The 17,807-nt window shown below is 39.4% G+C and overlaps 1 protein-coding gene across 1 annotated transcript in view; it reads left to right on the top strand.

Moving 5' to 3' along the window:
- The window catches only part of USP10 (ubiquitin specific peptidase 10), a gene marked incomplete at both ends in the record, with an annotated part of 21,072 nt that extends 5,865 nt beyond the window's left edge, over window positions 1–15,207 (top strand). Inside the window, 9 exons of the mRNA XM_010185849.1 lie at window positions 1,093–1,184; window positions 2,728–2,837; window positions 3,306–3,361; window positions 4,754–4,857; window positions 5,619–5,718; window positions 6,521–6,701; window positions 10,908–11,073; window positions 13,982–14,126; window positions 15,142–15,207. Coding sequence (XP_010184151.1) covers window positions 1,093–1,184; window positions 2,728–2,837; window positions 3,306–3,361; window positions 4,754–4,857; window positions 5,619–5,718; window positions 6,521–6,701; window positions 10,908–11,073; window positions 13,982–14,126; window positions 15,142–15,207 — 1,020 coding nt within the window. The remainder of the gene's footprint in view (window positions 1–1,092; window positions 1,185–2,727; window positions 2,838–3,305; window positions 3,362–4,753; window positions 4,858–5,618; window positions 5,719–6,520; window positions 6,702–10,907; window positions 11,074–13,981; window positions 14,127–15,141) is intronic.
- Window positions 15,208–17,807: the final 2,600 nt, after the last annotated feature.

The raw sequence follows: 17,807 nt of genomic DNA, 5'->3' as shown, positions 1-17,807 counted from the left end.
AATATGCCCGTATAGGTAAAGAGTTTGGACGTAGAAGGACAGGGATTTTGTTTGCAGTTCTGCCACCTCTGCTTAGTTCTGGCTTTGTGCCTCTTTGTGCCTCTGCTTTGCCCCTGGTGTCACATTGGCCTGTTTGGAGAGCCTTTCTAGAGAATAGATTAAACTCTTTAAGTTTAGGCAGTGTAGTGTATAAGGGCTTTAAAGGCCCTCACATTTATTATAAAAATAAATAACCCCCTTGGCAGACAATTGGTATGTTTATTTGCATTTTTTATTCTGTCTTGTATATACTTCTTGTCCTTATTTTGCACATTTCAAATATACCCCATCCAATATTTTCCTCAGACAGCTTTTATTTAGATACCTAAATAACAGCTCAGACTTCCTGGAAAAATTCCCCCCGTTGCCCTCAGTTTCAGAACCGAGACACTTATTTGTGTGCAGTGGTTTCTCATTTTTAAACTTGGGCCATTGCTGCAGTTTTGGAAAGCAGGAAAAAGTAGGCACTGTATTATGTAAACCTGTTATCTTGTAGATTTTGGATGTCTTGAAGCAGTAAATAAACGTTAACGTGGCCTTCTGAGCAGTGCCATCTGTCTGTCCCGTTTGCACCAAGGTATTTTTATTTTAAGATAAATGTATGTTGAAACTTGTAAACTGAGTCTGTTGTATCAGCTTCATCTCTCTTCAGAGCAGGATTTGGAAAGTACTTCACAAAATTGGTGGCAAGGGATTGCAGCTAATGGGAATTTATGTCTATATCTGTGTCTATATATTGCTATATAAATAAAAGTATCCGATTTTAGTAGAACAACAATAAAACCTAATAGGTTCTCCCAGTTTTGAAATGACAGTGATAAGTTATCATACCGGCATCCTCCTGACCCAAATCCCAGGATGCCTTTGGTTGGAAGAAAGAAATCTGATGTGAAATACGAGCAGTGTTTAAACGGAGCGAAAATCGTTTGCTGAGTTTTATGTGAATGTTGTTAACGGATGTGGGTGATTTTGTAATGCATCAGCAGGTACTTGTTTTGATGGCTGGCGTGTGCATTTTATCGATGCTCAAATTTGCTGTTTCTCATTCCGCAGAAATACTGGAAAATGTAAGACTAATACATAAACCGGTGTCTTTGCAACCGCGAGGGCTGATCAACAAAGGAAACTGGTGCTACATCAATGCTGTATCCTTACTTGAAAAAAAACCCATGTGCTTAAGTTGAAATTTGTATATTTGTCAAAGATTTTTATGGATTACTCGTGTAAGTATTTTATGGAAGTGTTTGTCTTCCCATATCCAGCTACTGTGGTTAAAAATGCTTCAAGGTCGCATCGAGAAACGCAGGGGTATTGGATCATTGAGCCTGGTGTCCATGGTCCCCCTACACTTGGTTGCACAATTCTGTTTGCAGAATATTTGCCAAAATGTTTCAGTTTACCATAACTTTCTCATGACTTAAAACCTTATAACTTCTAGTTATATTTACTCATGACTCTGTGCATCAAATTGAGTGATTATTTCTCTGTTGTACCTAAAATAACCTTTCTTAAGCATTGTTTTTTGGCAGTTTGGTGAGTGGATCGTTTGGTTTTCAGTTGAGCAGGCTGTCACTGTCATATCATCTGTGTTAATGCGGAGTTTAAAATAACCCTTTAACAACGGGATGGAAGATTAGCTCGCTCTTAATGCATTAGAGTTGCATTCCCCTGCAAAAATGACTAACAGAAAGTAATTAGGGAACAGAAATCCTCCTCTTTCAGTGCTGTGTTATGTTAATGATTAATGATTTTTTAATTAAGACATCTGTATCTTATGTTAGCAATGGCTTACTGCAAGCGACAGTTGGGATGCTTTTACTTTAACTGCTAGTGAAAAATCTTAATTTCAAGACTGATGATTGCAGAACCCAATAACCTGTTTCCACAGCAGTGATTCTCCTTCAAACATCCGCTTTTATCTTGCATAACCAGGTCTGTGCTCATCTGATTCTCTGTATTGGCTTCCATTTTTTCAGGCTTAAAGTGTTACATGGGAATTTGGTACAATTTTTGCACACTGTAGGGATTGAGTTAATACATCTCTAGCTCTTGAGATCGCTGGCTTTTTTGCCATTTCCCTTCTCCTCCACTCTTTGAATATATTTCCTCTCGCCACTGATCTCACCAGGTAGCACGGACTTCGATGGTTTTAAAGTATTTTCTTCCATCATACGCTGTAGTTTTACTGATTGCTCCCAAACTCTTATTCTACTGCGCAACGTTTGGCATCACAGCGGGGTTGTTTTTGGTTTATTTCAGCTATGGGGATGAATCTGGACCTTTCTCTTGAAGTCTGTCAGCCGGCTGCTTCTGTTCTTTCAGAAAATGTGTTACAGATTATAACTTGCTAATTTTCAAATTGTTAATTTTATAAAGTCTTTTCTGTGAAAGTTCTTTTCCTCTTCCGCTCCTAAAAGAAATGTTTCCTTCCCCATTACTTAAAGCTTTTGATAGTGTTAAAATGTCAGTGAAATCACTGCCTGTACAGGATGCCAGGTTTGCTTAGTACAACTTCTGTGCGTTATTAATTAATGTTGTGATAAAAGTCCATCTGTTTGAATCTAGTTACTAAATTGGTCTACATAATAAAGGGTTAGCTTTGTTTTGCAGATTGTTTTCAATATAATTGTGTATTTGGTTAATACGCAGACTGTATTTTCTGAATGTTTCCTTAATGCCACCGTGTAGACCCTGCAAGCCCTGGTTGCTTGCCCTCCAATGTATCATTTAATGAAGTCCATTCCAATGTATTCGAAGTCGCAGCGGCCGTGTACCTCAACACCAATGATAGACAGTTTGTAAGTAGCTTGTTCAAAATAAAACAATGTGTGATCTGACTGAGCTCATTCAGAAGTATCTGACAAATTGCTGTTTACTGCAGTTGCTGAAAGTTGATATGTATCCAGAAGCCTTTTTTGTGGTGGTTTTTTTGATGATTTGTAATACTTTTTTAGAATGAACGTGGTATTTTACGATTGCTTGACAAGTCAAGGAAGGTATTTCCTGTTGCTTCAGGAATATCAGCTTTAAATAATGTTCATTACACCAAAGTAAACCATGAGAGCTGCAGGAGCTGACCTACCACCTTGGTTTTGTTAGCAATGACCAGGTTAATTTTTGTGTCTAAACTTTACTCAGACTTCGTTGTGATATTCTTCAGTATTTTTTATTGGCAGTCAGTAATGACAATGATCTAATTTTCTTATTTATCCTTCTAAGTCTTGACTTGCTGCTCATGTGTAGTTGTTCCTTCCGTTCTGTTGCAGTGTTCGTTTAATGAATGAGTTCACTAATATGCCTGTACCTCCTAAAGCAAAACAAGGTGAGTGGGCATAGGGGGAGAAAAGACTTAAAGTCATGACAAGAAGGCTCTGGGGTAAGGAACTGCATTATGTGATGTACTTAAAACTGTTAAATACTGGTGCTCGATCCCCTTCGTGGCTCTGTGGACTTTTGGGATTTCTGGATATCTTAAAAAATTTTGCTCTTGTTTTTCTGTCTGTGTTATGCTTTTTCTTATTTATGATTCACGTCAAGAAGTCGTAGATGCTGCACCTTTTGTTTTCTTCTGTGTGGTAGACCAAATGTACAACTGCGATAAGAACAGTTTTTGTTGAGGAGAAGATTTATCTTCTAAGAACAGAACCTTTCTAACAAAATAATTTGGTATTCTCTGTAATTTACTCCACTTCCCTCCTTACATATTTCCACCTCTTTTGTTTATCAACTTGCTTGGTTCTGTTATTCTTCCCTAAATAATAAATACTCAGATTAATTGTAAACAAAGCAGGGTCATAATAGGTCTCTTTGGAAGTTCGAGATGTCCTGCAGGAATGTTATGGCTTTTAATTCCTCCCCATCCTATGCACTATTTCAAAGTGAAAATGTTAAAGTGTGTGGTTCTTGCTAACGCATCTTTAGGATCAGTGAGGTTTATGTAGCCAGGAACAGAACATTGTTTTGATGCAAATAAATGGTAGTTTTCATTCTTTAAAATTTCTAAATAAAATCTGCTGTATTACAAATTGATAGAAGTAAAAAACAGTTTCAGGAATGTGTTTATGTAACGTTATAAGAAAATATCACAAGGAGCTGGTGGTTCCAGTGATTTCCAAACAGTTCAGACATTTTTGTGGTTTGCTGCTTCAGATTTGTTTCTGTAAAACAATTTTTAGTGTCTTATGCAACTCATTGTACTTCTGGGTCATTTTATGGCATTGTGTAGTTTTCAGATACAGTTTCTGAGGCTTTGTGTTGCCACTGGGTTGAACATTGTGTCAAAATGTTTCTTGGTTGGTTTTAGTTTGGATTTTTGCTGCAGTGAGAACAGGTGATCTGTTAGAATTATAAATACATTTAAGTTTTAAGGAAGTATTCTTTGAATACAAAAATTTTAATAGAACCTGACTTGTTCTTTTATGATGACTCTGCATTTCCTTTTAGTCCTCAGTGTTGACTAGAAGAAGAGTGCACTCACTTTTCCAGACTGTCTGTGTCTGTATAGGGTGATACATAAGATGTTTTTAAAAAAACATTTACAGGTAATAGTGATATCCTAGGAATTTTGAGCCTGAGTCACTGAAATAGTAACAAAACTGTTAACAAAAATAATTTTGCGTTCCAAAATCTAGTGATGTGTGAAGAGAATGTTCATGTATGATGCATAGAAACTTCTGTACGTGGATGTTTATGTGTACTTCTCTTTGCCTTGCAGCTTTAGGCGATAAAATTGTGAGAGACATCCGACCGGGAGCTGCCTTTGAACCTACATACATTTATAGACTGCTGACAGTTATAAAGTCCAGTCTGTCAGAAAAGGTGTGACTTACCAATCTTTGACTTTGCTAATTGCATTGCAAAGCAATCGCTGTTAAAACAACGTAAAGCCTTACGTTGGGTTCTGTGCCTCAACATCACTGAAGTCAGCTGGTTTATAGTTCATTACAATGAAGCTAGACTGCCTTAGGACTGAAATTATAGGAAGGTGTTAATTATAAGTTTGCCAGTTTGATATGTCCCAATAATGGAAAAAATACGATTGGAATAGAGCATCTCTTTTTATAAAGATGATACCTATTGATTTATACTTAAGAAATGAGCAGTTCATTTCTGCTTCAGATTGAGCTTGGAATGGTTGGTGGTCCAGAAAGACTTCAAAATACTATTTCAGGTTTGGTTTCAATTTAAAGAAGAAGGTAATAGATCAAGCCATCTTTTGATTTGGCCTTGATTTGCCAGCAACTTTTACTATTAACTTTTAAAAGAAATAGCAAAACCAAAAAAGCTATGAGCTCCCATGTTAAAGCCAAAAGAACGCAGAGATGCTTGTACTCAAGTCAAGCTCATTTGTATGCTTGCTGTTTATGGCAGGGTACCAGTTACTGCGCTGGTTTCTTTTGAACTGGTTAGAAATGAAGGGTTGTTATAGTAAAATTCAAACTTTATTTGACTTTACAACTTAGACTGAGTAGTTGGTAAAGTAGCTAAATGAAAGCTGTATGTTCATTGTCAGGAACTTTCTGTTAAAATTAAAGCATGGAAATATCATAAAATAATTTTAAAAAACCCATTTTATTCAGGGCAGGCAAGAGGATGCTGAAGAATACTTGGGATTTATCCTCAATGGACTCCATGAAGAAATGCTGACCCTAAAGAAACTTCTCTCTCCACACAATGAAAGTTAGTGGGGTTTGTTTTGTTGCCAACTTAGTTTCTTGCATTTATTCTCCTTTTTTGTGTTGATTTTGTCATAGAGAATTTATATATCGGTTTATATTTGATATAAAGAAGAACATATTAAATTATTTTTAAATTCTTATTGACAAAGTTGGAGGAAAAAATTCTTTGGAAGAAGTATTAGAGGAGTAAAATGTCATTTTATTTTATGGTGGCTTTATGTTTGGGTCCCCTATTGAAAATAAAACAGTATGCTGTTAGTCTTGGACAAGTACAGAATTAAGATCACTAGTTATCCAGTTTCTCTTTAGTTGGGTAAATTTTTTATGATAGAAATTGGTGATTCCATATTTTGTTCTTTAGCTGTGTGCCGTTTATAGCCTCCTGACTTCTGGCACTTGCAAAGAAAATATTTGCTAAGCCTTGGTTTCCCTGTAAAATACCTACGCAGAAAAGGAGTTGCATTTAATAATGGCATAATTATGTCTCCAGAATAACACTTGGCTTTCTAATTTTCTACCCCATGAATTTGCTGCTAAAAATATATCAAACTTTGCTAGAAAATGACATCTGTTTACATACAGTCATCAGTGAGCTGCGTTCTGTTAATATATGGATGTGTCCAGCTATGAGTGAGCATGGAATATGCTGGTTGTCATTTACTTTCTCAGTTCTGTGACCTCTGAAAACATTTTATCCTCTCAAAATTATTTGTATTGGATTTCTTTAATTTCAAATTCGTTATGTGTATACGTGTTTTACTTGTAAAAAAAATCAATGTGTTTTTTTTCTTCTTCCCTTTAAGAACTCTCAGTTTCCAATGGCCCTGAGGCTCAGACTGTTCAAGAAGAGGAGGAGCAAGATGAACAAGGGGAAGGCAGTGAGGATGAATGGGAACAAGTGGGACCTCGTAACAAATCATCAGTCACTCGACAGGCTGACTTTGTCCAGACTCCAATTACTGATATTTTTGGTGGTCATATAAGGTATAGTACTTTTCGTAAAGGTTGTTGAGACCATATCACAGAATCCCAGAACGTTAGGGACTGGAAGGGACCTCCAAAGCTCATCCAGTCCAATCCCCCTGCCGGAGCAGGAACACCCAGATGAGGTTACACAGGAAGGCGTCCAGGCGGGTTTTGAATGTCTGCAGAGAAGGAGACTCCACAACCTCTCTGGGCAGCCTGGGCCAGTGCTCTGTCACCCTCACTGAGAAGAAGTTTCTTCTCCAATTGAAGTGGAACCTCCTGTGTTCCAGTTTGTGTCCGTTACCCCTTGTCTTATCATTGTTTGTCACCGAGAAGAGCCTGGCTCCATCCTCGTGACACTCACCCTTTAAATATTTATAAACATGAATGAGGTCTCCCCTCAGTCTCCTCTTCTGCAAACTAAAGAGCCCCAGCTCCCTCAGCCGCTCCTCAGAAGGGAGATGCTCCACTCCCTTGATCATCTTTGTAGCCCTACGCTGGACTCTCTCCAGCAGTTCCTGTCCTTCTTGAACTGAGGGGCCCAGAACTGGACGCAATATTCCAGATGCGGTCTCACCAGGGCAGAGTAGAGGGGGAGGAGAACCTCTCTGCCCTACAACCACCCCCCTCCTGATACACCCCAGGATGGCATTGGCCTTCTTGGCCACAAGGGCACAGTGCTGGCTCATGGTCATCCTGCTGGCCACCAGGACCCCCATATGCTGCTTTGCCTTTGCAGATACTCTTTTCCTCTGTATTCTCTATTTTTCACCATTATTGGATAGTTGGATGAAAGAGAGTGTGATACAGTTTGTTGAGGCCAGGAGAGGTGAACGTTCTGCCATGACGCGTTTGTTATGCGAAAGAGAGTTCAGAAGATGAACCAGAATGATCAAAGGGATTGGTCAATGATCACATGAGTCTATGACTTACTGTAAAGTCTAAATGTTTTCAAGTGTCTTAAAGGAGCAAACTGTTTAAAGAACAAAAGCCTTGAGTTGCATATAAAGAAGGAGTTTCAAATATGTGTGCTTTGTATGTTGATAATAATATCTAATAATTCCAAAGAACTTAAAAGCTATCTAATTTTTGTGACCTCTGAGGAGTCTTGACTCATTTTATAATTAAGGATACTAAGGGACAGTGAGATTTGCTAAGAGTTAAGTCTGATCAGTAAAAGAATGAAATAAGACACTGTAAACTTCTGGTTGTTTAGACGCTTACACTTCCCAGAGGCAGGAGAGTTACATGTAGTAGTTAATAAATAAAATGCTAAAAGTGAAAGAAGTTTGATAAAATGTAAATTATTACAGGATGTTACAGGAATGACAAGAACGTGAGGCATTACTGATGTTCTGGTCTGATCCCGGGTGAAGGCAGAAAGTAGATAATGGAAGAAGATTTTTTGGAAAGGAAGCTTTATGACTTGCTTGGAGAAATGTAGAATTTAAAATGAAAGCAAGGTAAACACTTGGTAGAAACGTATTCCAAAACAAAAATGCTAGACGTGAAGAATTATTTTTAAATTGGAGACAGACACTTAATTGCTAGTGTTTGATTCACCGTGTTGCCAGGTCTAGAGGTGTGAATAATGTGGGCTAGTGCCTTCTGCCTGCAGAATGCACTGCAAATTATTCTTCAGGGATTTGAGTCAGACAGCTGGCAAATAAAAGGATGTTTTCCATAGAAGTTGGCAGACAGACGTTTGTACCTATGGATGAAATTCCACATTGATGGTATGTTCATGTACCCGAGGGACTGTTAATACCCTTAGTGTATTTACCATGATCAGAAATGTTTAGATCTCTACATTATTCCATTAGTTTTTAAATTAAGAATGCTAATAGAATGCTGTCTTCAGTAGAAGTCCACTGGAAATGATAGAAAGCAAAGGAAATATTGAAAAAAAGCAAAAACTTGCGCTGAGCGACAGGACCACAGGGTCCAACCCAACATCTGTTTTCTGCTGTCTCCACATCCCTTCCATTTAGCCTCCAAACTAGGTCACACAATTTACCGCAGAAACAGTATCCTGTGGTGTGATGTTGGAAAGCTTCATCCTCTGAGGCCGAGGGTGGAGATAGGAAGGGTTGAATACAGATTTGCCAGTCAAAGTCCACGAAATGAAAGCATCAGAAATTGGGAAAAGCAGCTAGGAAAACATGGTTTGAACTGGCATCTTTTGGGTTGGGAAACTTGAGTCTGTCCTTGAGGCTTTAATTGTCTATTAGGCATGATTGCGTAAGGACCCAAAACCCAAAAAAAAATCTTCCTTAAGCCATGCAAGACGTGAATCTTTAAGTACAGAGATACACAGTTGTGTCAGGACCAGGGTTGTTCATGTGTGTGGGTCCCTTTTGACTTTCAGCTTGTGTGAATTTCATATATGTGCTATGCAAGCAAGTTCACAAGCCAGTGAGAAGTCTGCTGAATATTTCCGTTAGTAGTACCAGCTTTTCCCTGCAAAGGCACTGCTATTTTAAAAGAAAATACACCAATGACACTGTTGTCATTTCAGCAGGGTAGCAACGGGCAGCGCCTGATTTCCTAAAAAATTCTTACTGTAGAGTTCCTATAGTACCCAAGAATAATTGTTCACTGCAAATGATGCATTTTCCCTTGGCCGATTGAAATCTGTAATTATTTTAATAAGCGATGTTGTTAGAGAAAATCGTAGTCTAGCAAAGGTTTTACTACCCAATCCATTTATGCGTATCTTTTTGAAGAAATGCTACGATTTAATTTCTAATAATGAAAAATAATCCTTGACGTTATCCTTCCATAATATTATCCGTGTTATTAATTAAATCTTTAATGCGTGGCCTTGAAAACAATTAGAGGCGTTAGCATTTTTCTGTTGATTATGTCACTAAATAATGGGTAGCTTCAAAAGGGGGTTGGGAAGTGTGTCCAAAAGCAGCAAGACTCACACAGTGAAGGGCTTGTTTGTTCAAACACCGCTTGCCATGTGTTGAAGGTTTTGTCCTTAAATATAGCCAAGGAGGAAGTGTTCAACTGAAATAAAGATGGTTCTGTGTTTCATACGCTCCCTTTCCACTAAAGGACGTATATTTGCCAATATAAAGATGCAGTGGCTTTCTGTCGGTGCTTCGGGGCTTTGCCTGAGTCAAAGGGGCTCTTTTGGTAGGAGTTTGCATGCATTAAACCTTTGTAGTAACATTTTGTACATGGCCTGGAGAAATTTCAGCACGGCTACGTGGATTTGAGCTGTGTTCATTGTCTTACCACTTCCAAGCTTTGGGAAGCACTCTAACAAGCATAACAATGTAATACATGAATGATTTCTTTGGCTGCATAAAACCACATTTTTGTAGCAGCTGGGCCTTTTCAGCGTAAGTACTGCTTTAACAAAAATACAAGAAGGAGGCATGTTTGATGGGTTGAAGTTTTCCACGAAGTTTCAGTAACATGAAAATCAGGAAGAGTCCACTTAGTGCAGTGACGTTGTGGCTGAGGAGTGCACTGTCTCATTGCGCAACACAGGGATCACCGGGCCAGGCTACTTAAAGGCTGCGACTGAATACACTTCAAATAAAAACAAAACCCAAAGAAACAGGAAACGTGTTCTCATGCCCTAGGTCGTTACTGCTGCCAGTTTTCCAAAAGGCAAGTTTATGGACAAAGTCTGGACACAGAAAATGATGGAAGGAAAAGGAAATGCCAGTCCTCGACGGAGCAGAGTTTATATTTCCTATGGCACAATTTAAGCAAACAATTTAAAATCACAGTGAAATCGGTCTTAGTGAAGTGACGAAAAATTTGCTTATTTTTGTTGGAGAATCTGGAACCGGTTGTAATTTTTACAGTAAAATAATAGATAAGCACCAGTATTTTGTACTTCTGAAGATCTGTTGGAAAACATAATTTCTAAACTCTTAACATGGAAATGTAAATGTATTGTCAAAAATTTAAGTATTTTTCCTTAAACTTTCGATACTTACCCAATAACTGTTTGGATCTTTGCATAAATAAAACAATTCAAGTATAATTTCATTCCGTATGCTCTTAAGTGGGTGTGAAAATCATTTAAACTGCAGTGAAGTGGCTTCAGGTTGTTTAAACTTAGGCTTAACCTTTGTATTTGGGTGTTCTGTTTTGGATTACCTAAAAATTGAGTTACTGAAGTAGACTCTGTTCTTACTTGAGGGTTCTATAATGTTAAAATGTAATACAGAGTGATTGTCACCGTTTTTGTTTCCGTAGGTCTGTTGTTTACCAGCAGAGCTCCAAGGAGTCTGCCACACTGCAGCCTTTCTTCACCCTGCAACTGGACATCCAGTCAGACAAGATTCGCACAGTGCAGGATGCGCTGGAAAGTTTGGTGGCGAGAGAGTCTGTCCAGGGCTATACCACAAAAACCAAGCAAGAGGTGTGTTCTGTTGACCCCCTTTTTTTACAGTCAAATACTACACTTCTTAAAAGGGTTTTTATACAGCTCTTGCTTTACAAGTAGTTACTCGAACGCTTACTTATGTTAACAACAGAGGTACTAACCTGCAGTGGTAAAACTTACTACAGTTGAACACATACGCTGAAAGGAGGAGAGCTGACTCTTAAAACCATGCCTGTAAATAGGTTGGTGTAGTAATTGGTTGAAGATTTCACTGGAGTGTATATTAAATTAACAGGCTGAACTGTGGTAATAATACATAGTAGTATGAGTAAAATAGCTTCTAGTGGATCTTAGCGTACTGATTCATGGGGATCACCAGATGTTGTTAGTAAAGCAGCAGCTCTTCAGGGTGTCATCTGAAAGCATGCTGTAGCTTTAAAAAGGAAACTTATAGCAGAGCACTTGCCTGGTTGTCTGTCTGGCTATCCTCAATGGGTTTGAACTAACATATTTCACAGATCAAAAATGAAAATATTCATTGGTACTAGACCTGGTAGAAGTCCATCTGGAACCTCACTAAAACGTCTGATCATCACTGTCTTTCTCTCTGGATTAATAATTTGAAATCTTTCGATAGCCAGTAATGCATCCCTTCAGTGTCCTTGGCACTGCGTCGTTGACTGGTGTGCTGTACACAGCCCTTAAAAACCAGCTTGGCAGTAATACCATAGTCAGTTTGAAGTCTCAGATCAAGCAAAATGTTCTTCACAGTTGGAGAGTATCTGGAAAAGAGCAGCCAAAATGAATGGCAGTATAAAAGTTGTGATGTAAAAGGGTTGAGTGAGGGGAAGGAGCTGTTTGGCATCAAGAAGAGAAAATACGGAAGTAGAGGGATGGAACCAGATGTAAAACTTAATATGTCAAAAGCAGCTCTGGAAAGGAAAAGACTGACTTTACTCAGTGATGCTCAAATGGTAAACGGGAATAGGATCTAGACTAAGTGTTACCTGTGGGGGACTCCTCTAAGGAGGGGGATTCCTCTAAGGGAATTCTGTGAGTCGTTACAGTTGATTCAGAGGGGATGGAGTGGAGGACCTTTGAGATCTCCAAGCCCTATGATACCCTGTCACTTAAAGTACCAGGACATTTTGGTCTGTATTCTCATGTGGCTCTGCAGATATTTTTTAAATCTTATTTTTCAAATAATACAATACATAATAGTTATAATTGCAACAGAAAATTATTCAGTAGGAAGAAAAGCAGGCTTTTAGCAGTACAGCTTGAGAACTTGTGATACAGGGTGATAAATTGAGCTTTTTCCCAACTGAGGTATTGCCCTGCTGCTTACGGTGTGAGTAGTAAAGAACATCATCTGTGGTGCATGTGGATTGCTCAGGTGGAAGTTTTGCCTACGCAGTTCATGACTTCGTTCAGTAGGCCAGGATGGAGAGAGGCTCTTGAGTTGTAGGTGTTCTCTCAGACATAACGTTTCTGTATCCGTAAGTTTCTGAATACTCCAAAGGAGAATATGGTTAGATGAAGAAAGGATGCACCATTTTCTTTGAAAACCTGAAGATGCATAGCTGAAATGTGTCTGCCTTGCATGCTCAGCAGGAGTGTTGTATAGACAGCGTTCATTTCTCCAGTTGTCTTCTATGTGAAAGAAACGTTTGCAATGCAAGCTCATCATGATTTACCACATAGATTTTGTTTTGCTAGTCATTCATTTTCTGGTTTTTACTGCAGATGGTTTTAACTTCTTTACTGACAACCCAGCATTCAATTATGGGGTTTGGAAGAAATGGGTGTTCAAATTAGGTGCTGGAGGTTTGGTCTGGATTAATTTCCCGAATGGAAATACAAGCATTCACAAAGTCTTTCAGATCTTTTTTCCAAAAGAAATGCAAGTTGAAATAGCTGCAATTGTATTAAAGGTGTAGTGAAACGACTGTAGAACAAGCATGAGACTTATCTGCAGAGAAGTATTTAATTTCATTTTTTTTAAAAGGCTTGATTTTTAACCTCACAGAAGAGATTTTCTTTTCAGTCCATTATTACTATTTGCAGACCTGCTCATGTTTTCTCGCAGAAGTGAAGCCTTTTGAGTAACAGACTGGCCTGGCCTCATTTACTGTTCCAGGTTACCTCTACATACTCCTTAGGAGTCTTCACACCCCTCTGGAGTTCTCAAACTGCTCTTTCAGGATCTTACAAGTATTTTCTTGGGACTCCGACTCATGTTCACTAAATAAATGTTTGTGGCACTCATAGCCTGTAACGTTGCTGCCAGAAATCAGAGCCCCTTTGCACAGTCAGGGCAGCAGAACATGTGCCTGTTCCTCAGCTGCTGCTCCTTAGTCAGGCACCATCACACAAACCTGCTTTGATCCGTGGTTTAAGCTGCTGCACCAGATGGAGCAGCGCAGCTGGGGTGCAGGCATCTGTCCCCATAGGCAAGCTTGGTTGTGGAGGGTGGAGAACATCACTGTAGTGGTTTAAGCAGTTGCTGCTCTTCAGTATCTTCCCATTTCTCGTCTGGACCAGTAGCTGTTGAGTTCTTTCTGCACAAAACTGAATTCAAAGACTTCAGATTTCAGATTTAGGAGACTCAATGCAGGAAAATCTTGAGATAGTAGTAGCAGGGTGAATCAAGTGTGTATATTTTTCTCCATATAAAACCTCTCTGGATTTGCTCCCTAAAAGCAGGAGCTTTTCCGTGCTAAGGTGCATGGGAGATTGGTGCTCTCATGAGTCCATGGGAGAATTGTGTGAACCTCTTGCTGTCTCCTTCACTTCCAGAATTTGCCTTCTGACTTCTTACTCTGTATGTTATTTCCTGGAAATGGAGGAGGTGGGCACCAGCAGGCACTTATTGAATGGAAAAGAACCAAAGCTAACCAAAAAATGACAGTTTTTCTTCATGTTTGTTCTGTGTATGTGTTAGGTGGAGATCAGTCGAAGAGTGACACTAGAAGAACTCCCCCCTGTTCTTGTTTTACACCTCAAGCGGTTTGTATATGAGAAAACTGGTGGATGCCAGAAGCTTATCAAGAATATTGAGTATCCTGTTGATCTGGAAATTAGTAAAGGTAAAGATTTTAGAATGGAATTTCCCCCTCTTTAGGGAAAAGATAACGTCAAGTTTCCTAAGGGTACGGGTTTGTGGTTCAGTTTTCTTCTTTGCTCCCAGCTTTGTGCAAGATTTCTTCTCCATTGCTTTTTGGAAACATAATAATTTGGATTAATATCTTTGATTATTTTTTTTTCTCCTTTGTATAAAAAGAATATATTTAGGTTTCTGGGTTCACCTGACATTACCTGTATTTGAGTTTTTGCAATGAATATTATGGTGAAAGATCTTAGAGCCTTTGCTACATCCTAGACCTTGGTGTGGCCAAATAAGAGCTTCCTGCGGGTTTAAGGAGTAAGGTTGTAGACTGCTGAGGACAAATACTGGAAGTGATCTTTTGAATGAGGGGTATGTCCCTGTGCAGGGCTGGTGCCAAGTAGTAGTAGATATTTTCATCTAAGTGAGAGAACTTGCACGTAATCCAGCACCTGAAGCTTGCCAAATTAAATGCGTTTTGATTTGACAGATTGGCTGTTAACCAGCCACTAATTCAAATAAGAAAAAGGAAATAAAATTAAAGATTACTCACATTTCAGGTGAAATACATACTTTGTATGTATCCTTTTGTTTTAGTTAATATTTTATTTGTAAAGTCCTTTAAAGAATAGATATTTGTAGAAGTAGTTTGACTTTCCTTGACTGACAAAAATGGTTGTGGTGTGACTTGGAATCAAACTGATTTTTGTCACTGTCAGGAATGAAGGGAAAAAAATCATTAGTCTGATCTTTTGCCCTTGTTTTTGGTCTTCATTTTTTGGGTGGTGATTCTAAACGTTACAAGTTTAGTGTTTGTCAAACCTCAAAATTCATTCTCTTGATTACCAAGGATCAACCGTGACCGTTCTCCCAAGGCTGCAGATGTTTCGATTATGTTTTATCATAGTGGTGGTTTCTTTTAGAAATAATTGATCCCTTTGAAATGGAATTTCTAAAGTTGCTAACAATTGCCTTTGTAACTCTTTTTCCTCCTCCAGAGCTACTATCTCCTGGTGTGAAAAGTAAAATTTTTAAAGGCCAAAGAACCTACCGGCTCTTTGCAGGTATTTTATCTATGTGCCTCTAGTTCCTGTATTGCAAATCCAAAGTCTGCATGTAGAATTCTAGAAACACTGGAGTTCCCTGCATTATATAAAATATTTTCCTTTACTTTGCACTGAAGTTGTTTGGGGGTATCAAATTCTTGTGTTCAGTGGATTTTTTTGCATATACACATAGATTGTTATGTTTGTATTCCTATATCTCACTGATGCAGCAGAAGCTGAAATGCAGCTGTGATATAACTGTGCCTAAAATACAGCCCGTATTCGCAGAATAATGTTTCAGGTATCTTTTGAAATGGCTGTTTGAGCACTGGCTTTGCATCCCCTTCAGCCCTCAAGACGAATATTGCTGACAGGGTATGAATAGCACATCGTAGGCGGAATAGTTTAACCTGCAGGAGATGATGGTTTCTGTGTGAGGAAATGCTGCTTTTAAGTGTCTGCGATGTATACAAAATACCTACATTGGTAGTTAGGATTGGAAGCTCATGTAAGAGTTCAGAGGCAGCATTTTAGTATCAAGCAAAAACAGTCTCTGGGCAGCAACGGATTTCACAGAATCCCAGACCGTTAGGGATTGGAAGGGACCTCAAAAGCTCATCCAGTCCAATCCCCCTGCCGGAGCAGGAACACCCAGATGAGGTTACACAGGAAGGCGTCCAGGTGGGTTTTGAATGTCTGCAGAGAAGGAGACTCCACAACCTCTCTGGGCAGCCTGGGCCAGGGCTCTGTCACCCTCACTGAGAAGAAGTTTCTTCTCCAATTGAAGTGGAACCTCCTGTGTTCCAGTTTGTGTCCGTTACCCCTTGTCCTATCATTGTTTGTCACCGAGCAGAGCCTGGCTCCATCCTCGTGACACTCACCCTTTAAATATTTATAACCATGAATGAGGTCTCCCCTCAGTCTCCTCTTCTGCAAACTGAAGAGCCCCAGCTCCCTCAGCCGCTCCTCAGAAAGGAGATGTTCCACTCCCTTGATCATCTTTGTAGCCCTACGCTGGACTCTCTCCAGCAGTTCCCTGTCCTTCTTGAACTGAGGGGCCCAGAACTGGACACAATATTCCAGATGCGGTCTCACCAGGGCAGAGTAGAGGGGGAGGAGAACCTCTCTCGACCTACAACCACCCCCCTCCTGATACACCCCAGGATGGCATTGGCCTTCTTGGCCACAAGGGCACAGTGCTGGCTCATGGGCATCCTGCTGGCCACCAGGACCCCCAGGTCCCTTTCCCCTACACTTCCTAAAAGTTTCCTAAAGTTTCAAACTCCTATGCAGTTCACGGTTTGCACCTGCTCGTTTGTGCTGGCATCAGGAGAACATCATCAAGAGGAGAGCTGCAGTGCTCAACTTCTGTGTCACCAGATCTGTGCCAGTGCTGGTGGCCTTGTGTGACTTGATGGTTTGGATCCGGTTTTGTGACACTGAGCTTACAGAAGGAGGAAACTTACCTCTTGTGGAAATTCGGGACCGTTTCTGGCAGTGTAATATTTTTATTTATAGGAGTTTTCATGAGGCAAGTTTGGGCAGCGCGTTTAAGGTGGCTTGAAGAAATATTGTTAGTGCTGTAATTTTCTCTGACTCTTTCTATGGAAAAATGCAATACTTCAGTCTTTGGTCCGTCTGGGACTTCTCCTCCACAGAAACCGAGCTTGTTAGATGAATTCTAAATTACTTAAATAAGCTTTTGAAGAATTCAGTTTCAGGTATCATCCAGGATTTCCCTAATTATCTAGCCATAAATTTTAGAACATCAGTAATTCAAGGTCAAGTTACTGTAAGAGAATTCTTTTCTAAATTCTCTAAAATGTATAGATGTAGTGTATTCTGCCTTTTTGCTGTGCTTAAGTCGAGTTATTCTCAAGCGTTTAGTTTCATAGAAACGTGAAGAAAATCAGAGTAAGCCTGAAGTGTGACTCCAGTCTGAGTGCAAAACATTGCGTATTTGCTACTTCTGCTCTAATATCAAATGTGGGAATTCTTCAGTGTTCAGCTCACAGTTTAGTTTAGAGATTACTAGGAACTAATACATATGAAACTTGTAGACTGGTACTTCAGTTAAGACTGAAAAGAATGATCAGAGGGAGAATAACTGGCCTATATTTGCAAAAGAAAAGACTTGCCTGATTTTTTTTAATAGACTACTACATAGTTTTTCCTGCTTTTTTATCCTTTTACAAATAGTTTCAATAAAATACTGTTGTCATCAGCAGGCAGAGCGAGTATGTCGCGTAGAACATCTTGCTGAGCGTGGCCGTACCTGCTGAAGCTCAGAAGGGTGTGCTGCACCATTGCAGTTGGCCTTGGTGAGGCAAATCCTTCCCAGAAAAATCCCCAAGGAAGTTTCACAATGCAATTTTTGATTCTTCTTTTACTTCAACCTCCATTTATAATGACGAGGTTTGGCCTCCATTATAATGACGATGTTTAGAAACATTACTCAGAGTACGTGGCATCAAATGTAAGCAGGCGAGCAGTGAACACTTGGAGATCCTTGCTTAATCCAGGTCATGCCACCTGCAAAACCACGACGAAAGCAACGCGTGCCAATTTTTCTTTATTTTCTCAGCGGCTGTTTCACAGAATCACAGAATCCCAGAACG

Source organism: Mesitornis unicolor, unplaced genomic scaffold (genome assembly GCF_000695765.1).
Source record: "Mesitornis unicolor isolate BGI_N332 unplaced genomic scaffold, ASM69576v1 scaffold6596, whole genome shotgun sequence".
Classification (NCBI taxonomy): domain Eukaryota; kingdom Metazoa; phylum Chordata; class Aves; order Mesitornithiformes; family Mesitornithidae; genus Mesitornis; species Mesitornis unicolor.
This window is presented reverse-complemented; position numbering and strand designations above follow the sequence as displayed.